Source organism: Lichenostomus cassidix, chromosome 1 (assembly GCF_008360975.1).
Source record: "Lichenostomus cassidix isolate B80296 chromosome 1, HeHo_3.0, whole genome shotgun sequence".
NCBI lineage: Eukaryota > Metazoa > Chordata > Aves > Passeriformes > Meliphagidae > Lichenostomus > Lichenostomus cassidix.
In genome coordinates, this window is record NC_139479.1 from 111,325,791 (window position 1) to 111,352,725 (window position 26,935).

Below are 26,935 nucleotides of genomic sequence, written 5' to 3' on the forward strand. Positions count from 1 at the left end.
CCAATTCTCACAGAAATGGCAATCAGGGTTAAAACTGCAAAATGTTAACAGCAGCACCCAATGAACATTATAGAGGAGACACTCCTTCTGACATTCAAAACAGAAGTAGTCAGACTCCAAACTAAATTAGAAAAGTGGCAATTTATTAGGACTGCACAAACAGGCTGCAGGGAGGCTTAGGCTCTCAGTGACTGTTTATTACTTTTCATTCTTCTTTGCCACACACATCTCACAGCTTCCCTACCTACTGGTTAAGTAAGATCTAATCCCTAAGCTGTAGCAAACCTGAATATAATAATTAGCATTTATAAAGCATCCAGTATCTTCAAAGGATTTAAGCATTAATTAATCCTCATAATCACCTCAGGATGTAGTTAAGTATAATATGGTGAGTGGTTTGCACACAGAGACAGAGGCAGTCAGAACACCTTGCTGCATCCAAAGGCTGTCCACACGTGCCCACAGGGGCACCACGGGGCAGCACGAAGCATTACCAGGGCTCTGCTTGTCCAAGAACAAAGAGCCAGCCTAATCAGAAATGCTAATCCCAAACAGTAACATTTTGTGCTCAAATCTGTTCCTCCTTTCTGCACTGCATCTAAAAGCAGAAAATACAGGAACATACCAAATAACAATTCTACTGCAGGCAAATAATGAAAATATTAAAACTAATCAAAACACTAAAACTAGCAATATAAAATATGAACATGTCACAGGTTACATAATACCTTTCTTTTTTTGTACCCCGGAGTAATTAAGTACCACATGACTTAAGAGTAAATAATTTGGACACATTTAAAATAATAAAAGAGGAACTGCCAGCAGGGTTGCTAACAGGAACTCAGATTGAGTCACCTACACCTCCAGCAAAGGGGGAAAGATCAGCTTGTACCCAAAGATGCAGTATCTCCCATGTGGCAGGTGGCCTCCCATATTAACACAGCTGCTAGCAGTTACAGCAGCACCAACACATGCAAGCTAAAACAGATGGGGCAAACAGGTTCCTTGCTGCCTCAGATTAAAGTGCTCACATGTGGCCCACATGAGGTAATATGGCAACACCAAAGGCAGTGAGAAACCATGAAAGCACACTTGCAGAGGGATAGGATTGCAGAGAAGAGGAAAATGTCAAGCAGGGGCTCTCAATGCATTTTTTTCATAATTCATCCTGCCCGGAGTGTCACTTGAATGTGGAATAAGAGAGGGGAGGGTGCTGTGCCTATTCCACATCCACTTAATTTTTCCTACTGAAATTCTGATTATAATGGTTGTGCAGAAGGGAAACCTCCCCCTTCTCCTTGCTGATTTAGAGTGAGCAGATGGTGAAATTTTAATTGTGCTTTTTGAATTTCCTCTTTTTTATGGGTCTTTCAAATCTTGAGTCAAATCTTTTGTTTTGTTTGGATACCAAAAAGGAAAGTGCATTTCCATGACGTTGGTTTAGGAGGAGCCCTCCTTTCTAAAAGAAACCCTTCTTTTAGAATTTTCCTGATACGTTAAGGTCATAACTAGGGGAGAAATGTAGTATTAAAATCTCCAAATTAAACATTTTGCCTGCAAGCACATTTCACTCAACTATTAAATGAAAACAACACCCTCAAACTGCTTCCATTGTTGGACTGCTACTTCTTATTAGAAGTAGTCTTATGTTTTGAGGTGCAACTCTACTATACAAAAGCAAAGTTCAATTTTCCATTTCATACACGTTAATGCACTTATCGATCAAAATACTTTATATGTCTCTGCTACTTTTTCTTGTTCCTAAGCTCTCCCATTTTCCAGGCTCTTACAAAACATGTCTACAGGCAGATGTGGCATAAATAGCAACAGGATTTTAATAACGAACAGGCACTTACTTATCTTTTTCCTTTCCAGTCTATAATCTGTTATGGCAAGGGTTTTAATAGGTGGCATGAGACCATGAATTGATAAATACACATAAAGGAGTCATTATGTGTAATATTTCCTGGCCATTTTTCACAATGTTTGTTGTCCAGATGTTGAAACAAATACTGATGATTTTCAAATCTCTAATCTATCCTTCAAAATGAAGACGACCAACAGAATGGAAGAGTTGGGTCTTGGCTATGTTATTACACAGATGAGGGATGTTAGCAAGGATTTCTAGGATTATTTTCTATCTAGCCATGACCTCCTGCTGTAAAGTATGTGCTGCACAGCTTCCAGCAATCCTCATCCTTTAACTGTAAACACACAGTTCCTCCATTTGATTTACTGAAAATGGTTTAAAAGACAGCCACATGGTCAGCTGCTATTGTTCAAATGCCTTCATGTCTGGAGAGGACAGCTGGAAATGACTCATGGGGTTAAACTGCAGCTTCTGAGACCCATAGCTGTGTTCTTTATCATTTTGGATAAGATTTATATACTGTGCTACCTATGGTCAAAGTTCAGTCTAGGAATTAAAATCTTTAAATCAACTTTTTGGAAAGCCTCTTCTATTTGTTTTCCACTCTGTTTTTCACTTGGAAATTCATGACATTTACAGCTACCCAGCAGCAAAAGTGCTAAAAGGGGAAACTAACTGTAAAGTACAAAATAAGAAACCACCATCCCACCTACAGAACCTTTTTTAAAACAGACTTTCACTGCACCTGGGCATGGAACAAAAAGCACTCAGAAGCCTCATACTGTGGTGGTGTGTATGCACCTAATTCCAAAAGATTTGACAACTTTCAGATGATTAGCACAGCTTGTCTGGAAGGCTCCCAAGACATTTTTGACAGCACCTCATATCAATTAAACTTGTGTGAATCCAGAATAAAGATTAAGCTCCCGTGTCCTCTTACCAATGTTAATCACCACCCTACCCTAACTGGAGCTCAGGAAAGTCTGCACTTCTTATAATGAGTCTCTGTAAACCATCCTGCTCTGAGTCTGCTCACCTGCTAAGACAATCTGTCTATTCACCACCAGCCTTCCTCAAAAAATTGTGGTTAAACAAAGTGCTTCAGTAAGCTCATTTCATCCAAATTCTAACATATATGGTACATAGTGTAAAAAGCAGCACAGAGAATTTAGCATTCATAAGAATGCAAGAGCTTTCAAAAAGAGGTGTCTTACATGCAAATAAAAGAAATCCATGAAATACATTACCAGCTACTTATACATTGTAATTAATTTAACACTTTTCTTCCTAGAATGTCTTTTGAATATCAGATGTGTGGTTAAAATTGAATACACACCTTTCTCTACAAATCTACACACTTTCGAATATAAAATCAAATTACTATTCTAATGGGCATACCATATTTCCATGCATGTACATGAAAGTACGTTTTCAAATTTGCAGGTTACTAAGCAGTTTTAAAATTGTGGTACAAGCCTATTTACAGTAAATTTAAGCCTCTGGACAGCAGACTTGCCTTTCTCAACTACCTTTGAAAGACTTCCTAAAACAAGTCCCTGGACCCCAAGGCTTCCTAGAACCACTGACTGCAGACACACCAATGCCCCCCTTTGTCTACCCTGCTGGAGTTCACACCTCAGAATGTTTTTAACCCAGTGCTTCATGCCCTTTATAAAATCTTATATCATTAAATGTTTGAAAAAGAAAGTATCATCTTTAGTGTGTGTAGAAATACACTGCAAAATATTCTGTACATAAAAATGAGTACACCAGTCTCTAACAAGTAGAATTCTTATGGATTGAGCCAAACAGGATCATAAAAGCTTTTGGCTGCTAATGTTGCAGAATCCCATCTGGTTTCATGGAACAACTTATTTTCCTCTCCATTTAAGTTTCCAGTAAGAAAATTAAAATAAAAAAAGAAAGACAGAAATCAGAGAGCTTTTCTTATGTATGCAAATTATATCCGTAAGTTATTCCAAACAGGGAGAAAATACTTCAATCTTATTACAGAACAAACAGAAAACCAGAGTCTAATTCTTGGCAAACAAGTTTCACATAACAGTAAACAGTCTGTATAACACACAGAAAAAGGGTAAGAAAGAAATCTTAAAGGCCAAGTTTGTAAGAATTCAAGTGACCACGGATCAGTGCCTGGTTAGCTGGATAAGTAACAGCACAGCTGACCCCACACACACTCGTTTGCTTTGTGGGTTTTATTTTTTTTTCCTTTTAAGCCCAACACAACAAAACCTTTAGAAAGGGAAAGAAGATTTCTCTTAATACCCCAGAACAAAAATTCAGAGTAATCCATGCTTCCTCACTCAAGCATTCACTGTTAGTAAAGTCAGAAGAGAAAAGCTTTTTCAGCAAAGTAAACACCACCACAAGGAAACGTCTGGCTAATGGGGATATGAGCCTGAAACTCAGTCCTTTTATCTGATGTTGCTCTTTAGAAATATTTTCTGTATGTAATGCACAGCTCTGGCCCAGTAAAATATGACTAAGAAGACTAAAAGGGTTTCTCTACAATGGAAGATGGTATTTTATAGAATGCACTTACTGTAGTTCACAAATAGTAGATGTACTCTGTTTTTCCCAGTTTTCAGTGTATGCTGAACTGCTGCTGAAAAATAAAGGCTCACATTATCTCTGAGTTAAATCAATTCTCTGAATAAAGCTGTAATTTTTTCTTTTTATTAGGAACTGATTGATGTATTCCTATTTAGTATGATGCCAATATCAGATCACCTGTCATTCACTTCACAACTTAAGCATTGCTACAGCCTTTAAGAAATCACACAGATATTTTGTATCCTGCATAACTCAAGGACTTACAAAATGCATTACCTGACATGATGACAGAATACACACCTCAAGGAAAGCATGAGACTTATCACCCACAAAAAAGAGGGGGTTGTAACACTTTTTGAAATCATTGCATGACATATCAGAGTAGACAGAGAACTGAGTAGTACTTTAGCAGTTATGAAATGGGTAAAAAAAGAAAATTGGTACTTAAAAAAAAATCCTACAACCTAAACAACTACTTGATTTTGCATATATATCTTTTAATTTCCAGGAACTATAAAGCTACAACATGAAATGTCTGCACATATAATAATATTGGTAAGTCAGCACTGAAGTGGCTATTCTGCAACTGTTTTTTAACATAATAGTAGTTGATCTTATTTTATAATGGTACCAAATTAAAGAAATAGTAAAGCTCAAACCCTAATTGCAAAACACAGCAACACTTTGTAACCACTGGATTGGATTAGTTTATAGATCAATTTAGCCTGCTTTGAAACTGCTGCCAAAAATTTTTTAGAGCATTAACTTGCTCTTGATTCAAAACTCAGCAGAGGACTTAGAAAACAATTATGCATAGATTCTAGGCATCTCAAAACAGAGGAACACTTTCCTGTTGAAAACTACCCTAAGAATGTAAAATACCACCTCAATGAAGGGGAGAGTACTCCTCTAAAGCAACAATGTAATGATTGGCCAACAACATCACCTCACAGACAAAAATGTTAAACTGGGACCAAGGTGCTTTAATGTAATCCACTGATGATATAATAAATGATGAAAAAAATCCTTAGATTGCTGCTGTCATTGAAAACCTACCCTTTCTGGTTCATGGATTCCATTTGTTACTCATTACATCAATTTTTAGACACTTTTTTCCTGTTCAGTTTATGCTAATAAATATTGGTGGATAAGATTAAAACAAAGGGGGATTTACTTGCAGAGTGATATTTTAAGTTATTAAAAAAAGGATTGCAAAGTTGTTTTCCTAGTAACATCTTTAAACCTGTATGATCATAAATACAGATGATGCCAGGAATAACACTGATGCCTGACAGAGAAATCCTTTTATTATTGACTTACATATTTTAATATTTATTAGTATTTATTCATGACTGTCTATTTTTCACAAGTGACATTATCCCATTTCCATCAAGTTGTAAGTGTGATCCCTTAATCCCTGTCCAATGGTTATATCCTGCACCAGTGGAATAAATGTTCCCAGCTGCAATTTAAGAATATTTTTCCTATATACTTCACTGACATTATTCCTGGGGAACCTTGGTTTGTGGAGACCTCTTGCCAAGTTTTTCTGTTTTTCACATGGTTTCAATGCCATGTTTTTAAAATTTTGGGGTTGTTTTCTTCTTCAGTTTGTACAAGTTCAGGTCACAAGGGTATTTTAAAGATAGTCCTCTCTAACAGTGCTTTTGTTTACATCGCAGAATTGGCAGGGAGGACACAAACTGAATTCTTTTTGGATGAAACTACACCTCAGAGCCAAGAGTGCACAACATGCTCCAAGGACTGAGCAGCCCTTGGAAAAGCTCAGGCTGAAGGAAACTCAGGCCACACAGGCAGGACATCAGGGTCCCAGCACAAGGTATCTCATTCTAAAAAAGCAGTTTGACGGGGCAGCTCACATTGTGTATCCAAGCATCCACTGAATAATTTCTCATGGTTACTTCACTGAGCCTCGTAACACTTGGGTTTCTTTAATATTCATTAGAATAATTCTGTTTCAGCCCAAAGAAACTTCCTCCACACATCTCCATTTCCTTGATTTTTAAAATCTTCCCTTACTGTCTTTTCTTACCTCTATGGACAACTGTTAGGCTGGACAACTCTCTAGCAAACTAAATTTGGTTCAGTAACTATTTTGCTAGGTCTTCAATCTATTTACTGATCTTCAAAGACAAAGACTGCCTAGCATGAAGTTGCTAAATTTACACTTTTTTCACTACACAAGTGACCCTGTTCTTCAAAGGTGCTCCCGGAATCCCAGAGAAATTACAAAGACCCCCTTTTTGAGCTGGTGCCTGGCTAATATGATTGCAATACAATTAAGTTCATCTTCTGGTAAAGAGTTTGGAAAACACAAGATCATTTAATGCTAGACAAGAGACATTAAGAGCCTAGTTTTCATTTCAAGGACTGATTTTATAAAAGAGTAGTGGGAGTGGGTTTCATGCTGTCATTAGAAGAGTGGAAAAAGTAAACACGGCTGATTTGCATGGTGAGATCCTGACATCCACTGAAGGAGAACAGTACATTATCACGTACATGCTGTACTTGTGAGAACAAGAATTTCAGATGGCTAGAAAAATTCAACCAGTTAAGTAGTAATCCAACTGACTGAGCAATGGCAAATTAATTACAAAGTGCTGGTTCACACCAACACAGATGCTTTCATGATGTAACTTACTGTGACAGGAGCTACAGAGCCTTGAACTAAAGTATGGTTACAAAATGTTACTAAAAACACTTGGCATTTGTTACAACAGCATTTGAAGTTCGGAACTCTGATTAGCTATTACACATAATATTAGTTTTGCATAGTAACAGTACATTTTTAAATTTAAGTAGTCAAGTTTGGACTGTAAAAAATAATGAGAAAGGATCAGGGCATATCAAGTCAACCTTTGAAATCAAATGTTTCTGACCTTTCTGAAAGAGGAGAGTTGGAGACTTTCTTGGTAGTACCCTTTTTTTGCTTTTTTAGTCCTGTCTTCTGTGACCTTCTCTCGTTATCTATTTTGCTTCTCAAAAAACCCACCCAAAATCAAAACAACAGGGAAGGGAGCTGCAAAGTTTCACAAGTAGAGTACTTGGCAAAAGTTAAAAGAAGCAGACCAAAATGTTAACGAGCTACATTTGTGAGGATTTCTGTAAAACGGAAATAAGGTAGGCCAGAAAGAAATAAATAAATGTATGACAAGAATTAATAATAAAAATAGTAATTTTCCAACCAAGTAAAACTTTTAAAACATGTAAAACTTAAAGCAAACAAACAAAACCTCCCCTCCAGCCCCACCCCTTTTGAGATTAAACACCATTTCTTGGCTTAATAAATGTTTGCTTTTAAGGACAAGCATTTTGAATCAGCATTACTTTTCCTTCTTATTACCAACAAAATGATATTTCCTAGTTAAAGCTTCTAAGAGATAAGCTGCTTTCCAAAACAGTTGCACAGCTGTTTTGCAGAAGCTCTGAAGTGCAACGTTTCCATTCCACATATTACCACATCAGAATGCCTGTCTGCAGACAACTAAGCTGAGCTGTTATGTCTGGTCTTTTACAGCAGCTTATCTTTCATATTAGTAAATAAAACACCCCAAGCAAATTGCAGTTAGAGGGCTGAGATTAAAAGAAGGCTCCATTACATTTACATCCTCACACTTAGAACTGCACTTGCTGCATGTGAAATTGCTAAGGAGCGTTGAGGCTCTCAGCACAGCTGCAAGTGGTAGTTAAACACAAGGTTCCCATGGACTTGTTTTCTCAGTACTAGAGAGGCACAGCTAGGAAAATTTAGATTTGCACATTTACTTGATAGATCCCTCCCCAGTCAAGACCTAGAAGGCAACACTTTGTATGTGAAAACAACTCCACCATATTTCAGCTGAAAATGCTACACTCGAGCCTTCCCAGGCATATTTAAAGGAAATTAATAAATATGTAGGAGGGCAGAGTGCACAGAAGCAGCAGCACAAAACACTGAGTGGGATGTAAATTCCCTGAGTCTCTTTCGGTCACTCTATTCCCTTTCGAGTTATCACTTCATGCACACACCTACAGTAACGTGGCTCAGAAAAGGGAACATTCCCTTGTCTGCTCTGTTCCTCAGGCACAATGAACTTGTAAATGCAAACTCTGTCTTGGAGCACCCACATAGAGCTCATCAATTACTTGAACATCTTAAATGTAATGGGGAATGAATGGCATTGAAGTCTGACAGCCACTAGGCCCACAAAAACCAACTCCAAAGCAGCCTTTTTGCATGGATACATGAGGATTTTGTGCAATATATGACCCTTGAACTAAATTCAACATTTTTAGAGCAACTCAGGGCTGTAGCACCTGTGGATGTTGGTGACCTACAGCTGTACACCAAGGTGGGAAGGAGAGCTGAACATACAGAGATCCCCTCAGTAGGTTTCGTATTCACAGAATGGTCACAAATGTAAAAGCAAGAGACAACTAATGGTTGAAGCAGTAACAAGGAGGGGAAAATTAAAAATCCAGCATTTTGCTAATAGAACCGTTTCTATTTCCACCCATTCCAATAGGTCTGCATTCAGACCAGTGTCCCCACAGGGGAGGAACAGAAAGAGATGTTGCAGAACAAAATCAAGCACCAAAAAACCAAGAAGGGGAACAATAATCAAAATAAAAAACTAACTGCTGCTTTCAAATAGTGCTTATGAGCCACATTAGAGAACAAAAAAAAAAAATATATATATATAAGAGTACTTCCCTTGGATTTGTGGATGAAAGAACAAAGCAGTAGGTTTAAACAACTTCCCATGACAGTAAAGGCAATCCCCAAGATAAACATAGCACTTTATGTCATTCAAAACAAACAAAACCAATCAGACAACCATCAAGATCCACACTATTCAAGGAAGTCAGAAATGCAGACGGATGTTATGTAAGAAGTTAAAATTTTCTTTAGCAGAAAGAATATTGTCAACTTAGAAGCAAATGTTTCATTTAAATAAGACATGTAAGAGAATCACAATAATTACAAAATACTTACACACAGCAAAACAGTTTTACAAGTATTATTTCCATGAGAATAGTTTTAGATTAGATATTAATAAGAAATTCTTTACTGAGAGGGTGGTGAGGCACTGGCACAGAATGCCCAGGGAAGTTCTGGTCTTCCCACCCCAGAAGTGTTCAAGGCCAGGTTGGATGAAGCTCTGAGCAACCTGGGATAGTGGAAGGTGTCCCTGTCCAAGATCAGGAGGTTGGAACTGGATGATCTTTAAGGTCCCTTCCAAACCATTCTAGGATTATTATACTTACTGTATTATCCAATGCAAAATAAATCAGAAAATTATCTGCCCAGAATGCAAAGGAAAACTTGTAAGAATTATATATTACTGTTACTCCTTTGTATTTGACTTTTGTAGATACTTAGATTCAGAGTTCACAAATGGCCTAAGGTGTCACATGAAGATACAGACATGAAAATAGTTTCATGAAAAGACATGAAAATATTTCCATGACAAACTGAACTGTAAGAACCATAGCATCTGGTAAGAAAGATTCCTTACAGTGAGATTTTCTTCTGGCAAAGCAGGGGAGTTAGATTTAACTATTTAATAACTGAAAGTACATGACACTGTTCTCGCATTTCAGGCAAGTCTCTTTGCTCTAAATATTCCTCTATTAGGTGAGGCCTAGAAGGCATGCTGACAGAACATTTTATTATAGTATACAGTGCTATAGCCACTGGCAAATGGATGAACAAATTCCAAATGAAATGAACAGAAAACCAAAAATCTCTAAGAAAACCAAAGACTACCAATGAGCATATGTAAGTTAAAAAACCCAACCAAGGCATGTCATATATTTGAAGTTTTATTGATGGAAATGCAAACAGAACCATGGCATAAGCACAAAAACAATTTGTAACATTTCATTAAAAGCAATTCCTTAAAAACATCTGCAATCATCTATAACAAATACATTGACCATATGAATCTTTGTATCTTTAATTAAAATATTCTTATAGAAGTCTATTATAGATGGATAATAAAAACTCAATGTCAAACTTCAATATAAAAAAATGGCAAAAAATGCCTAAAACTAGGCATCTAAAATCAGTAGGTATCTCATGTAGCTGTATTTCAGGAAGTGCTGATTGTTCTTTCTCTGGAAAATAAATATTCCCATTTGGTGTCCCCCCAAAAAACAGAGGGGCATTTCTTGTGGCTAATTATCACCTAAAACTCAAATGAATGCAGATGTTTATTGTTAACACGAATATATTTTTTTTTAAATACGCTCTCCAGTCACAAGATTCAATTTAATTCAGCAATGTGCATACCTGAGGTGCTAGGTTATCTACATTCAGTTTTCCTGGAAGAGATACTAAACTGAAACAAGCCAACACAGGATATTTTAGCTGAACTGCTCATCTTCTTCAAATCATTCTTCCTTTCCAAGGAGCTTGTACACCTACTGACAAAGGGTGCAAAAGAACACCCCACATCCTTTATTTATCTCTCATCTTCATTGCTTGCATCTGATCTGTTAATAAAAAGAAATATCCAGTCTTAACACAAGATGAATTCTTGCTGTACTTCGCTTTTTGGAAACATAAAATAGGTATAGGTATTTTGCTGTAGTTACAACAGATATTTTGGTGTAGTTACAAGAATGGAGGACAATGTAGAGTTGTTTTCAACTTGTTCTCTCCTCCACTTCTGAAATTCCTGAACAGCCAAGTAGTTTTCCCCAGATCTTGCTAATTAAACAGGAAGAGTCTTCTACCTAAATAAATTTTTGTCTTCTTCAGGCTTACAAGATCACTTTGATGAGAATAAAACCTGGAGGCTTATTTTATGAAGTATGCATTTCAATGCCTTGTACACACTTCGGCTTCCACCTAACTGAACATGAACTGCCCAACAGCAAAAGATTTAAAGTTTGGTTTTGAATAACTCAATGAAAACTTTCCTCTCAGTAGCCACACTTCTCCATATTGCTGCCTGATTGCTAGTTCTCAACTCACTTCAAACGCTCTCATAGTTATGAAAACCATCCAGCATCCCATTACAAAATATGGAAATCAGCACAATTTCCCCCACTAAGGGGGAATGCTGTGAGACGGGTTAGTCTTACCTTACTAATGATGTGCTGTTGCAATAGCAACCCCATTACAAAACAGGAAAATACCAAACTCAGCCTTCACTAGGCAAAAAAAAGGACAAAACTTTCTGCCCCTGCCACCCCAGCCATGAAATGGGTCTGCAAAGGAAAGCTTGGCTGCTGACAAGGAGAACTGTGCACTCATTCATCAGGTGTCATTTCCTCCCAGGAATTTTATGGCATCCCCAGGCCGTGATTTAGGGACTACCATAACTACAGAGTTGTTCCAAATATTTCCGTCTAGAGCTCTCTGAATGAGGAGAATCAGAGTAAAAGTTTATTCTTGAAACACCAAAGTCTTCAGCCATTAAACATATTTTTGCCAAACTACATGTACTTAGGTAACAATACTGTTTAATCTCAACCCCTCTTAAGCTTTAAGGTTCACTGAACCGAGGGCTTCAAGGAAATTTTCAGACAGAGCCCATCCATGAAGAACTTAGCTCAGAAAATGAAGAAGTCTAACTATCCATGAGAAGTGAATAGCTATGAAGAGCTACATGAGTGACAGCAGAAGCATCTGCTTGCTGTGCTTAAAAAAAAAAAAATCTACATATATAACTTAAATATTTTGTCAAAAAATATTTAGACAAGTTTTGGAGATCCTTTCAAGTAGCATGAAGCTATGTACAAAACCAAAATTTTCATTGAAACTTAGAAGGTTTCCCCAAAATAAGAAGAGACCCTGAAAATCACAAGAAAACATTATCAAGCCAGAACTATGCCTGAAATTAGGAGAAAGTACATGATTTGGAATCTGCCTCTATGATGATAGGATACAGCAGAGAAGGAAACCCAATGCTAAGATCCAGGTTCCTCACCTCAGAATATTTTAGATTGTGTATGATACACCACTGCTCTTCTGTAGGGCAGGAAATCTCTTTGTAAAGATTATTTTTGGCGGGCAGCCCTTCCCCTGTAAACATGCCTGAATGTTTTTGTATTCTACAATCACTCATCTTTTTCTAGTCAGCAGTACGAGTCTAAGTAGAAAGGACAGGCTGGCGTCCCTAGATCAATGGGGATGAGTTAACCCGGGGCCAAGGCTGGCGGTCAGTCATCCTTTGGGAAGGAGGCTCTGTCCCTGGAACAGCGCTGACACCCGGCGGCCAGCGGGGCACAGCACAGGCTGCACTGCAGCTCAGCGGATCTGCCCCACCCTAAGCACTCACAGCACAAGCAACAACAGTCAGGGAGCTAAAATTGAGATGAGTCTACCAGAACTAAGCCACACTTCACTAATCTACACATGGAGCAGGAGCACAAGAGACTAGAGCCATACCAACACACCACAGAAGGAGACACAACATCTGTACCAAGTTTATAATTAAAGATGCTGGATATGTCAGACATCATCCAAGCTGGATCTGATATTTTCCATGCAGTTAAGAGTGTCTGCATGTCCTATAATCGTTATAGTGCAAGATGTTCTTATTTTGGGTCTAGATGAAAGAACTGAAGGTGTATAATTAGAACTGGTGTATTTGCGTACTTGGCTTATTTTCTTCCACCATTTCTTAATACATAATGTTAAGTTTTGTAAAGCCGGGGTAGGACAGTAAGAATAAATTAAAAAAGAAACTCAACTACTACAATAAGAAACTGAAGTGTGGGAACTGGTAGTATTTAAATCAAAGTGTTACACTATTTGCAAGAGTGTGTATTTGTATTTCATAATACACACTTTTGTCAGGGAAGTCCACGTGATGTTTTGTGTACATTAAGGAGGTAAATGAAAGGCAAATATGAGATAGAGCATTAGTACTCACTGTGTGATTTGATCTGACAGCAGAAGTGGACAGAAAGAAAACAAAGGAAATAATAAAGAAAAAACCTTACAAAATGAAAAAAGTTTAACAGAATGAAACTAGAGCAAAAAAATTACATATGATATACCTTGGAGCCAATCCACACCTTCTTGTAATCCTTCTCCTTTAAGAGCATCACTGGCACTGAAAAAAACAAATCAAATTACAAAAACATTGTAAAAATACCAGTTTTAGTTGAGTCATCACTACACTTGTAATTTACAGAATTGCAAAGTAGCATCAGGGACAGATTCCTTAAGCTTTCTTCACATGGAGAAGACTGCTTCTCAAATGATACGAAGTACCTTCCCCACAGGGAAACACCATTTCATGATGTGATCTCTTTTAATTCAAGGCAGAAGGAATCATTCCTAGAACACAAGGGGTTCTGGGTGAGCTCCCACACAAGCAGACACATTGTTCTGCAGCACCTCCTTCCTCAGACAACGTTGTAAAAGATGTTTACTCCCTCCAACAGCAGCCATGAATCACAGAATCATTTGGCTTGGAAAAGACCTTTAAGATGATCAAGTCCAGCTGTCCTCCCACGCAGTTCCTACACACAGTGAGAATGCTGGAGTACAGGAGGGAGGAATTATGTGTGTGTACACACTTCATTGTAACAGCAACCCCAGGAGTGTCTGTTAATGTATAAAACTATTATGCTACACTGAGAGCAGTGTAAATCAGCCTTTTGAATCACTGGGGGATAACTTCATTCTTCAGTTTATGAAAACCAGCACAGCAGTGAATCTGGACTGTGACTGCAGCTCCCTGTAAAATGATCTTCCAAGAAGCTTGGGAATTCATCAGTGTGATTTCTAAGACAAAAAGCAGTGATCCCAAAACAATGTCCAGGTAATCAAGTTTTATATTAAAGGGCCTAAAATGGAAATTACAGTTTTCAGCAGCATTTAGCTGCTGATTTAACTTTTATTTATAACAGCTAAGGACTTTGATAGGACAAAAAACTAACTTCTATAAAACACTTCTCATAAAAGGCGAGTGTTTTTTCCCTATGAACGTAGCACAAAGTCCTTCTAAAGATTACATCCTTCAGGAAGAAAAAGACTCTAGCTCCTACAACTAAAAATCCCCTCAAATATGACTGGGTACAAAGAGTACAGTGTCCCTCTGAATTCAGAAGAGAACAGTTTACTAAATGGCCTTTCAACAGTAGTTTACTGAAGCATCTGCAGAGTGGAAAAAACTGAAAAGGTTTTATTGGTGATATTCTCAAACCTGCAAGGTAATCTAGCAGGAGTCCTCTGATAACAACTCTACTCAATTTCCCAGCAAAATATAATGGCAGCTATTCTTCTGATACGAACCCTGCTTCCTGATTTCACTGGAAATCCTCTATTTCATTACTTGGCTAACAGTTCTGCTGTGAAAACTTTCAAGACAGTCTAAATGAATGCACTGTACATTTAAAACAAGCTTCACTGCAAGTGTTTTAATATTAGTACTGTTTTCACACGTGGAAGCTGTCTTTTATCTACCTGATTTATTTTATACAGCAGGGAGTGGCATCACAGGCCTAAAATAGGAATGCACAAAGTAATGCCGATAAAAAGAAAAAGGAAAAATAGAACTTTACCAGATATGCCAGGGCTTGTCTTTGATGTTTTCTAAGGACAGCAACTGAGACACCTTCACAGATGACACTGCATCCCTGAGGTCCATCTTGTTAGCAAAGAAGAGAATAGGCAGTCGACGGTGCTTAATATCTAGGCATGAGCAGAGACACAACTCTCAGGACATGAGGTAACACCTTCAATCTCTGCATTTAACAAGGTACAAACAACACAGGAAAGTATTTTGCTCACCTGTAGCTGCAATTCTCTGAAGGTTGTATCCTACCAAGATGCACACACTGTTGGGTCACTTGGCCTCTGCTGCATGCTTCCAGAATGCTCACAAACTTCCTTGCAGGCTTTGGAATCTTCCACCCCTTCTCCCCCTACCTCATACCCACACTTCAAGCTGGAGATAGGAATTGCTGGTGAAGCTGAGGAACAAGCCATCAAACCACTGCCTACAGATACTGCACATCTCCGCTTAGGGAGGACTGGATGTATAAAATTGATGGAAAAAAATATTTTGTGTTCATTCATAACGTCACAACAAACGGCTGCACAAGCGTAGTTGGAATTATCCTTTAGCTTCCTGGAAAGCATCTATTACTTCATAGAATTTATAACATTGGAAAAAAATGCACATGTCTGGACATCCTTTATTCTCCCTTCCTTTGAAGGACTTCTTTTTTTTCCTAGCTCCTTCAGCTAGCAGTGAGAACTACAGACCAAACAAAGCACTCTGGCAATTTTTGCAATACTTACACGCAGACAAGCTTAAACCGCAAAGATTACCCCAAAAGACTATATGGTCACTGAAAGGAAACAAGGTATACTCTCTTCAAATTACACATGTAACACTGCCAAAAAATTACCAAGAGTAATGCTGAGTTTTTCATATTATTTATACAAAAGATGATCTTCAGGATTAGAGAAAAACTAGGTTTTAGTATATCAATCAATTCTTGATAGGAAAAGAACGTAAACACATACCACCACCCCAATAAAAATTGCTACATGGGCTTTTTTTTAAATAGTAAAAAGAAAAGGTTATTTCACATAGGAAACAAGCTAAGGATTTATTTTAAAATGTCAAACATAAGCCATCTGGCCCTGCTGATGGACAGGGGGGAGATAAAAACCCTCCAAATCCCAACAAACTGTCAGTGCTGAAATGGTTTGAACTTTCCTAATTATGTTCTTTTCAACCTCCCTACTAAACTTTCCACAGAATCAGTGGAGTTAACACTACCTGCCCATATTCATTCAGAGATGGCAAGTGCTGATCAAAACACTGACAATTTTCACAAACTGTTTACCCTACCTGGAGCTCTTTTTAACTCTGCTATCTTTTAACACAAATCAAAGGCCTCAAAATACAAGCACAGTATAATTAAAACTCTGTTCTGATTCCATAGCTGAACAGCTATTGAGTCTCCTGACTGAAACTTTTACATTAATTTACAGTATAATGAAATGAACCCTGGTATCCACAGGTTGTAGGTTATAGGTAAATTAAACCCACATAAATTAGCTGTCATCACATATGCAAACAGCCAAATTCATCAAGGAGTTTCCAGTGCTTCTTAAAACAACTAGAAAGGGGCACAACCTACCCACCCAGACTCATAATGCACAAACAAAGATATTTGCTAGATAAAGTGATGGTCACGGAAATTTATATTATTTCCTAATGTGCAGTATTTCCCTACCACACTTTTCACAGTTACTAATGGAAAGCTAACACTTTCTAGTTGCATTTTCTAGTTATGAATTAACACATTAAAAAAACTATTCCAGACACTAGATATGTGATGTGCAATTTTACACAAAGATTTCCAAGTTTACAAGAATTTCAGTTTAGTTTAGAAGCATGTGCTGGAGGTGAAGTGACCCAAGAGTCATCATCTAATCCAGGTCATCTAGAGACTACCATCTTTCAAAATGCTGAAGAATGAAGTTTGAGTAAAAAAATAGTATGACACTTTAATGACACTTAATCATTAAACAAGCTGTTATTTGAAGAATGCATTGTCCATTTATGTAAGTAAAAATAATTTATAGCTCTGATTCACAAAACAGTTTCAGCTAGTAAAACTTCTAATCCCATTAATGCTTCACACGATACATTCCCTTCCACTTGACAACCTCAGGCAAAGCCTGGCAAAAAGACAGGAAACTGTTTTACTGAGGCATTGCTAAGATTTTCAGAGATGGGAATTGATTAAATTGAATTCAAAATTTAAGTAAACATGTACATTTAAACCACTCCAGGAGGATGACAGAGACAAGCTTAGATGGGGAGAAAGTAGGGTATGCAGGCAGAGAGGCAGAACAGTAATACAAATAAAAATATTGACACAGTAAACCAGTTATATATTGATTTACCTAACAGCTACTTTTATTGAACATCATCCTAGAAGAACTTTTTAAGCTCTTTCGTTCTTTTAGATGGGATATATCAAAATCTGATAAACCAGTGACACTGTTGCTGTATTTTCCAATGTAGAAATACACAGCTGCCCTTTCCTGGTTCTCAGGAATGCACTCAGTGGCCAGAGCCTGGTCTTTTGTAACTAGAAGACACAAATTCAGGAACAACTGCACAGTAATGACCTATTAGTGCCAAAATGAGAAGCCCCACCTAAGGCTGCTTCTACTCTGTCTAAACATTTTCACTCTTCTGCCTTCTATTAAACTTCTTCCAGCAGCCTTTACTTCTCACCCTTGGTCCTGTGTGGCTCCACTTTACCAAGAGGATTGGTTTTTACTGCTGCAGTTAATTCCTGATTTGGTACAGTGTGCCCTGGCCTCTGTGTAATCCACCTGCAGCCTTTGGCTCACCTCATCCTCCCTCTGACTTTTGCAACACTGCCTTTTCAGTGTCGGCATTTAAAGTAGCCCAAACCCTTGAATGAGAATAAGGAGGCCCAGTCAGCTCCAGCCTCCCTGTTGATGAACTTGGGTGTTATATCCAGTCTTCACTGAAAATAAAGTCATGGGAACATATTTGTCCCTATCACACACTACTTGTCTTAGAAATGCAAGTCAGCTTCTCTTGTCTCATGTTCAGCATGAGAATCCCATAAGTTAAGGCTCTATCAGTTTAGTAAATTATTAAGGAATTACAGGATTGTTTCACTTCTAAACTTCCTAGATGTAGTTTTATATTCTGGTCAGGCAGAGCAACTACCTAAAGTTCTGAAAGCCAAAATTGCACATTGCTTACAGACACATTCAAGTAATGCTGGCTATATGGAAAGGCAAAGAATTGACTGATTTCAGATTAATTAAGGTGCAGTCTCTGTAAAAAAACCCAAACCAAACCCCTAAAACCAAGACCCCAACCATGAAACCTCTCATATCCTCTTCCATAGGGAATTGAAACTGACTGGTGTAATTATCCCTCCTTATTTGTGGCTAAAGGAGAAAAGAATTATAATGAAGATGATGAAAGAAAGTGAAATGTTACATTAAAGGAACTAGCTGTCTTTATGGAACAAACAGACAGGGACACACATTTTTGTATGTGCTGCTCATCACATAAAGCCTCTCCAGCTTCCAACTCAAGTCTATTCTTTCCCAAAACAATGTAATTTTGGATCTATATTGATTAATAAGAGACCAATCCAACACAGTGTAGACAGCTGAAACATGCTCAATTTGTAAATGAGAATAGGTAAAAAAAAAGCCACAACATTATTGAAGACCATAATTGTTCTAATATCGATGAATGCCTGAAATATTTGCAAAGCACTCAGAATGCAGAATGTGTCAGATAAGGGCGTTTCTTAAGACAACATAACAAATATGGACACAGAATGGGAAAAAAGCCTCCTCACCTGGATGATTCAGAAGGGTGTCAAGTTCTTCTTTGGCCACAACCATTCTTAATTTGTCACTGCTATCAATGACAAAAATAATGGCTTGGCCTTCTCTGCATAACATAAAAAGAGCAAAGAGGCAAATTACAGGTTCTCAAACTGTGAATAAGAAAAGGCTTCAGAAGAAACACCAAAAAAAAAAGTCCAAACCAACCTGATTTTCCCTCTAATTTTTGTCACTGTTATTTACCATTAACATTTGGATGCAGTCTTATTTCTGAAATTCAATCTTTTGGTAACATGCGTAATTTGTTTACACATCAGGTACCTGCTCACACAAGGTTCAGTCTACACACACCTTTCAGAAAAGCTTGATTTTACTACCCAGACTGAAAAATGAACTCAAAATGTAACCAACTGCTATTTTGACAGTGTGGTCAGGAAGACAAACACCCCATAAAGACAGATTTTTATGGAAATTCTGTATTTCCTACACTAAAGTTTATTTAGAGAAAGGTCAATTACCTTTTTAGAAAAAACCTGTGTCCACAGCTAGGCATATGCAGGTTATTTTAACTTTTACACATCCTGCATGAACAGGATCTCTCCTTTGTTTCAAATAACAGGTAAAAAATTTCAACTATTTCAAATCATTAAGACATTTTGCTGTCACTATGACCACAATCACAACAAATATACAACTACTAACTCATTATTTCAGGATGTTACTGATATTTTATGCCTTGATGTTCCATTTATTGAAATTTACTTTGAAAACCAAATAAAGTCTCACCAACTCATAATTCACCAGTTCACTTAGAAACACCCACAGAAGGTATATTTACTTTATATTTTAATGTAATATTCACTTCTCCTTCATTTTACATTTCTCTGAGAGACCATTATGAATACATTCTTTACCCTCCAGCACCACCTATCTTTGCATTTTGATAAATAACTGAAAACCAGAAATAACCTGAGCAGCCCAAGATTGTATGAGAAGGTCCATTCTTTTCTGGTATACAGAACCTTAGTAAATAAAGCTTTTCCACATTAGCTGAAAATGCCTAAGCAATTTTCATGAGCATACAGTATTTTACCAGAGGAATCAAGGGTACTGGCATGTATTTACCACCAAAAAAATAACTTCACAAAGAAGTAACAGTAATAGGGACACAACATGATTTTAGGATTATTTAAGGTAAGTGTACTTAGAGGATGACTTAGGAGATACTTTCAAGCCAAACAGAAAAAAAAAAGTCCAAACTTTAAGGACTCTAAGGCAACTACTTTGACACTTGATCAGATTTGACTTCCATTTTGCAATTCTTGCAAAATTAAATCATGCTTAACTTTTCAAGCTGAACAGCACATAATTATTTAATTGATATCTTTAATTAATGGAATGTATTGATTTTATATTATTGTTAGGAGTTAAATATATACCTACTGCACTGGATCAGAAACAGAGGTAGATACAAGTTTCACTGTCAGCATAACCTAAAAAACTCCTTTACTGTTAGGGAGTTATTGTTAAGATGAAAAAGCCATTTATGCCACACAAGGGATAAGTTACTGCATTAAATACAGCAATCACAAAAATTATTTGCTTATGAAGCACTCTGCTAGCATTTTGAGAGTAGCCTGAGGGCATCAGTTACTGAAATGCAAATCTAACACTCTTGAACAATGATGATCTCCTAGCCACACATTTTCAATGCTAACACAATTTGCACAGGAAGGGGAGGAAGCATTAATCCTCAATTAAAAAACACTTTAGGCTCCACCACGACTGATATTAATATTTAATCAATACTATAATCTTCAGAATTTCTCCCTTCTATTTCTCCAAGCTACTTCTGCATGGTTTAGTACTGTTCATGTTATCTAAATCAGGATCAGGTATTACAGAATAGCAATGAGACAATGTAAATAGAGATTAAGTTTCACTACAAGCTACAAAACCAGAGAATGGTGTTTAGCTATCACCAATAAGGCAAAACCAGAGTGCTATAAAATACAGAGATTTTCCTGTTTAATAAATAACATGTAAGAATGTTCATTCAAGTCCTTATTGTCTGAGGTTAATGTCCCTCACATCTAAAAATCTCAGCCATCAGCCAATATCTCTTGAAGTTATTTACCGACAGAAGAACTGAAAAACTGGAAACCTAACTCATCTTGAGCTTTCTTACAGGATTGGTTTTCACGTTTCAACATTTAAATCCCATCTCTAGTATGTTCCCCCAAGTTGTCCCCAAAAGCACAGAATAACAGCAGATAAAAATATAATTTTTTGGAACAGAAAGTTGCATTTATCCAGAATGACCTGTCAAACATCAGGTATAAGTCTTCTCGGAATCATTTCTAATCACTAGATATTATGATACTTCCATTTAAATAAGGTACACAACAGCTAATATGAATAGCAATGCTTTAACATAAATGATAGGCTTACTTGTAGTAGTGTTCCCAAAGGTCTCTGTATTTCCCTTGACCTGACATATCAAACACTGTGAAAGACAAACTGCAAAGAAAAGAAGTGCATGAGGCACAGAAACAAAGAACAAAACCCACACAATTCCCTTGCCATCCTGATGAAAAAAAAAACCCAGATCAACTTGAATCCTTATCAACTGAGACAACTTCCTAAAGGAACTCTGGTTGTGCTATCTGCCTTCAAATAATTCTACTCAGTCTTCCAATCTTATTATAGAAATATTTCACAATGGAAAATGTGTTTATTATCTGAATAAAAGAACTAAACTAATTAATTAAGGTTACATCAAATAACAAAATAAGCTTCCATTCAGTCCCTGTCTCTCTATCATGCTGGTATCAAATATCATTTATGAGTAAATGAAATTCAGATGAACCATACAGTGAGGCCACTGCTGGTTTGAAGACTTACAATACACATTAAAAATACCAAGTGAAGGCTACAGAAAACCAAAATGATGCTGCCTCCTTGAAATATCGTTGTGTCACGACAATCCTAATCTAAATCTTAGTCTCCATTCAACTAATGACTTATTCTAGTTTCCTGGCCTTTGCTCCTGCCACCTTTACATTGCTAATGCTGCAGCCATCCTTTTGCATTTAATGAGATTACACTGCAAGCTGTTCAGAGCACCTCCAGTGAGAGTGCTTAATATAGGTTACCAGATTGAGAGTGGAATATAGGCTGCCACCTCAGCAACTGTCTCTCTTCCAGTCTGTAACAGTGCCCTATTCTGAAATTCTGAACACACAGGGATCAGACGTCTATACACACTACACAAAAAAACTAAAATGCTTTTTCTTAAAAATTTTTTTACAGATATCTAGTTTTATAGCAGCACAAAACACACATTATTTTCTACCACACTCCATCCTGTATCATGATTAGGTCTTGTGGGTACCACATTTCAACTAACTGCAATGTCATGTCATTATACCACTGCACATAATGCTCAGTTATAAACCCACTAAAAGAGATAATTAAGTCCAACTGTTGTATAATAATCACTATTGCTAATAGAGAAAGAAAGTACTACCTTGAAGTCTTGAATTTCTCTATACTGAATCCTATTGTTGGAACGATGTCCTGGGTTTGAGCCTTTGAAAAAAAGAAAGTACAGATTTTACAAACAAATTAGAAAATGCAAGTATTGAAATACATTTGAAACATGAATACATGACAGATCTATTATTCCCCAAACTGTGCAATATTAAAAAAGTTCCCAGGAAAGTAAAGCAATTCAGAATCAAGGGTTTGTATTTTCTAGGAAATAGGGAGAAACTATTGGAATTGCCAAAACATAAAGCATTATTAATAGATCTGTCTGATAACTGATTCACTACTGAGCTGAGCTGGCCAAGGACCTCTCAGCCAAGTTGGTGGAAAAGAATAGCTCCTCTAAGAAGCATGGATATTTAGCAGGAAGAAAGGTCACATCCCCTAGATTACAGAGCTGTCTGAGAAAGTGAATGCAATCCTTGCACAGACTCCTAGAGCCCCTTATTCCCAACACCATCCTAGGCAGGTCTAGAAGAAACAACTGCAAACAGATGGAAAAACATTTGTATTTTCTAGACCCCTAATACAGTGCTCCTGGGGCAAAGCAGCAGTTCATCTTAAGAAGACTGGGTTGACCCAGAGCTCAAAATCACCTGTTCATTGAACATATTAAAAATAAACAATTTTATTAAGTTTGATCTCATGACATTTGTTGCATGCTAGACTATTTGGCATGTCTTGCAAAGACAAGACTTGTAGAAGCTGGATGCAAAGTTACCCTCCTAAAGCAACACATGAAGCAAAGTAAAGTCTCATTACAAATTCTATTTATTCTACTCATGAAGTTCCCCATGGACCTTCTCTAATGCCCATTATTGTGATAAATCTTCAAGTCTGCATTCAACTCTAGTTAGGAATCCTTTAGTACTTAAGGCATGACATTAAAACCCACTACAAAAAGGGTCTTAAAAATTACATAAATACACAATTTGCCTGGTACAAATTACAGCATTTCCCACAAACAACTGGCAGCAGATAGCAGGCAGTTTACAGTCTTTGTTTATAACTCTACTCAATTTTCAGTGGAAGAATAATTGCCAGGAATGGAAGAGTAGCAGACTCTGCAGCTTGTCACACTTTGGAAATAATGTCCAGTGGACTCATCAGGTAAAATTCAATGAAAATTAATTATAATAAAAGCTGTTTCCTGATATAAACAGCAGAAATCATTTTCCCAGATACACATAGCCAAGACGCACAAGCCTTTGGCTTTGAACATGCCAACCAAAATTCATCTATTTCTAGTCCATAAACATACCTAGAAAAAAGGTAATCTGACTTTCATTTTTGCTCAGAATACTATGCACTCCTAGTGGCCTGAAGCACTTTTCACTGAGTGAACGAACTGTAAGTATTAATGCTACTTATTTTGAAAATTATTCTGCTTTAAAAAGTGAAGTCACCCTTAAACATTCATCTTCCTATTATTTCTTATTTTATTATTTTCTTATGCATTTATTATTTCTCAGGAAAATGTTAAAATTAACATGGTAAAGGTAGACAAGTCGTACAATTGTATTAATCCCAACGTTTAACATCACTTGTAACCGCAATCCTGTGGCAATTATTTAAATGACTTAAGTGACTGTTTCAGATCCTGATTTCAGCCATCATAAACTCGTCCTTATAGGGTGATCTTAAAAAAAATTGTGCCACATTAACAGTGAGGATTTTTGTAAAATAATACGTGTGTGAGTGCTTATCCTTAGTTTTAGTTACTTGGAAAATCTTCAGTTATATTAGTTCCACTGTACTAAATCACAAGCTCTGCACATCTTTTCCATGGGCACATCCAGTGTAACATAACAGCACACAAACCCAGATCAAACCAACACCCAGCAGTGAACTAAGCAGGCTACTTACATTTGAAGGTTTAAGTTTGTTGATGATCGTTGTTTTGCCGCTGTTGTCCAAGCCAAGGCACAGAACGTGAACCTCCTTTTTCTTCAGCCCAAGCCATCCTGCCAGCTTGTCAAACAGCCCCATGGCTGTGGCTGGAAATCCCAAGGATCAGCTGCTGTTCAGGGAATCAGAGCAGGGAACGACTGTTGGAAAAGTGCTGCATGTAGGGCACGGAGGGTGGGCATGGGGCTGAGCAGCCCTCACCCCCGGGAAGGGCTGGTGTAGCAGGACCCTACACAAACAGTGTCCCAGGGGCTGCCTCTGCACATAAGCACATGGAGGGTAAGCTGATTACAGCCAGGAGGCCTCAATACCAAAGTAGACTGGCTGTTTATAGCCCTGTCTGTAGCACACAATGCCCTTGATTCACTGGGCAGAAACGTTGCCATCGTTGTGAGGAGCCCAAACACGGGCACCACTGCAATGACACCAGGCTTCCCACCAAACTGAGCAACACAACAGGAGGGCCATTCTATTTACCTCAAATTATCAGTAGTCCATCATTCAGGCAACACAACATTATTTCCCTCCTTCAGCACCTGCTACAGAATTCACTGAACCCTGAATTAAATAAAGCACCCTCTGTTGATTCAATTCAAACTCTAATTCCACCAGGTTTGGCCAAGATTGACATGTATAGATAAGGAACTCTTCATTCACTACAAATAGAAACTGCTTAAAATAGATCTAACAGACACCAAAACATTCACCCACACATCAGGGAGATGCCAGACCTCTACTGCTGCCCAGACTCTGGCTGAAGTTACCTGGCAGTGACACATTCAAAGGAGCTTACATCACATATCCCCCTGCAATACCTGGCTAAACATTCTCTGCAAAGAGGATAACCCTTGTCTGTTCTGAATTAATTCCACTAGAAATAATTCCAGCAATCAGACAACTGAAATCTTTGAGATGCCTTCAGTAATAAAGCATTTATTTAATATCAGAGGATTTCTGGAGTGGTGAAGGCTGGTTTTTTTCTTAATAAAATAAAAACACACAGCCTGGGACATTTAAGGTTGCAACATTAACGACCCCAGAAAATCACAGCAGGAGGGGGGAAAAAATGGCATCAATAACAAATCTTTGATCTCATTTCTTCCTTACTTGATTACTAAATGCTGATGAACTGCTTTTTAATAGAAATAAACATAAGCAATCATTTTGCTAAAAGACGAATTTTCCTTTTTAAATACAGATGCTTTTTGGAGCTTTATCTAGTGCATTTTGATTCAGGACTGGTAGTCATCAGGCTAAACAAACTCAACATCAGTAATAGCAAATCTCTGATCTTAACTCTCTTTGTTTTATGCCCCACTCGTTCTCTAATCCATATATACAGCTCTGGAAGCAGATTAAGACTGTTTATTATCAAATTAACCTGACAAAACCTTTCTCCAAAACACATTACTTTCTTATCCAATCAAGAGCTTCATCTCTATATTCTAGATTATAAAGTCCAAAAAAATACATGGTAAGCACTCCTAAAATGAAAAAGCAAGAAACACAAACACTTAAAAATAGTTCCAGGGCTTCACTTTTAAAACCAGAAGCCCAAATACACAAGAGCTCATAGCAACATTTAAATTATAGCCAAGTTTTCTAGCAAATTTTCCTAACAGTTGGCACAGTCATCATTTAAGAACATTAGGGGTAAAAAATGTACCCTTGACTTCTTGGCCTGGCCCTTTTTTCATATTTCTTCTCAACTGTGCAGAGTTGCAGCAGTTTTTAATGGAAACAGCCCTGCCGGTGGGTTGTTACAGCAGTTACACCTGGCGGTTACAACAGTTAATAAGTTACAGCTGGCACAGGCGCCTTCTCTTTCTTCTCTCCCTTTTTTGCCAGCTGACAACAATTATATGGACTAATTAGCACGGGAAGCGAGAGAATCATTAACCAACAGAATAGAAAATATTAATTAATAAGAGAACTAGGTGACTTCCAGACAGCGAACATGAACACCTCTGTTTGCTAAAATATATAAACAGTGAAAAGCTTTGGGAATCGCCGTGCTGGCTCTGTGCATTTGCCGCCCAGCGCCCCTTCCTGCGCAGAACCGTAAGGAAATCAAATACCTCAGCTCTGAGCGCGGCTCGGCCTCTGGCACACCGGGCCAAAGGCCCTAATTCGGGACAACACCTGGCTGCTCGCGATCGCAGCTCCCAGCACCGGCAGCACAAGGCCTCGAGCCGCCCCGGCAGCCGGCAGTGGCCGCGGGTGGTCTCTGCCAGGCCGGGCCGGGACAGGGTTTCCTCTCCCGGGCCGGCTCAGGGTGTCCTCTCCCGGCCGCAGCCCCCGAGCGCCGCGGCCGCGGCACCGACCGACCTGGGCCCGTGAGGCGCCCGCCCGGCCCGCGCGCCGCCGCCGTCGCCGAGGCAACCGAGGCCCCGCCCCCACCCCGCCCCACCAATCCCGTCCCGCCGCCTTTCCCGCCCCGCCCCCTTCCGGCCAATCAGGGGCAGGCGTTTGGGCGGGGCTCGCCTGAGGCCACGCCCCTGCCGCCTGAGGGCTGAGGGAGAGGGCGGGGCTGAGGGAGAGGGCGGGGCTGAGGGAGAGGGCGGTGCTGAGGGAGAGGGCGGTGCTGAGGGAGCTTCCCTGGAATTCCCTGTGGCCGGAGCCTGTGGCATTGGCTTGAATTGTTTTTTTCCAAGCCCTGCCCTTCTTCCTTGCATTGCGGCAGCAAGAGCGGTTCGCTG

At 38.3% G+C, this 26,935-nt stretch overlaps 1 protein-coding gene across 3 annotated transcripts; it reads right to left on the bottom strand.

Moving 5' to 3' along the window:
• Window positions 1–10,255: 10,255 nt before the first annotated feature.
• Window positions 10,256–26,614, bottom strand: ARL6 (ARF like GTPase 6). Of its 3 annotated transcripts, none has more exons than XM_085076772.1 (8): window positions 26,315–26,614; window positions 24,195–24,345; window positions 22,309–22,370; window positions 21,231–21,299; window positions 18,791–18,885; window positions 14,972–15,101; window positions 13,460–13,515; window positions 10,256–10,942 (listed from the first exon to the last, which is right to left on the bottom strand). In XM_085076772.1, exons 2-8 carry the CDS (start codon window positions 24,315–24,317, stop codon window positions 10,908–10,910), a joined length of 570 nt encoding a protein of 189 aa, XP_084932898.1. In that variant the 5' UTR covers window positions 24,318–24,345; window positions 26,315–26,614; the 3' UTR covers window positions 10,256–10,907. The 3 variants fall into 3 exon arrangements, with proteins under 3 accessions (XP_084932898.1, XP_084932888.1, XP_084932908.1); XM_085076762.1 differs by having other exon boundaries at window positions 24,195–24,348; XM_085076782.1 differs by having other exon boundaries at window positions 24,195–24,376.
• Window positions 26,615–26,935: the final 321 nt, after the last annotated feature.

Excerpts from the sequence above, each read along its gene's own strand:
- ARL6 (XM_085076772.1), bottom strand. The coding sequence starts at position 24,317 with ATGGGGCTGTTTGACAAGCTGGCAGGATGGCTTGGGCTGAAGAAAAAG. Across the intron at positions 22,371-24,194 it reads ACAAACTTAAACCTTCAAAT|GCTCAAACCCAGGACATCGT; the intron begins GTAAGTAGCCTG and ends TTTTTTTCAAAG. Across the intron at positions 15,102-18,790 it reads CACCCTTCTGAATCATCCAG|ATATTAAGCACCGTCGACTG; the intron begins GTGAGGAGGCTT and ends GCTCATGCCTAG.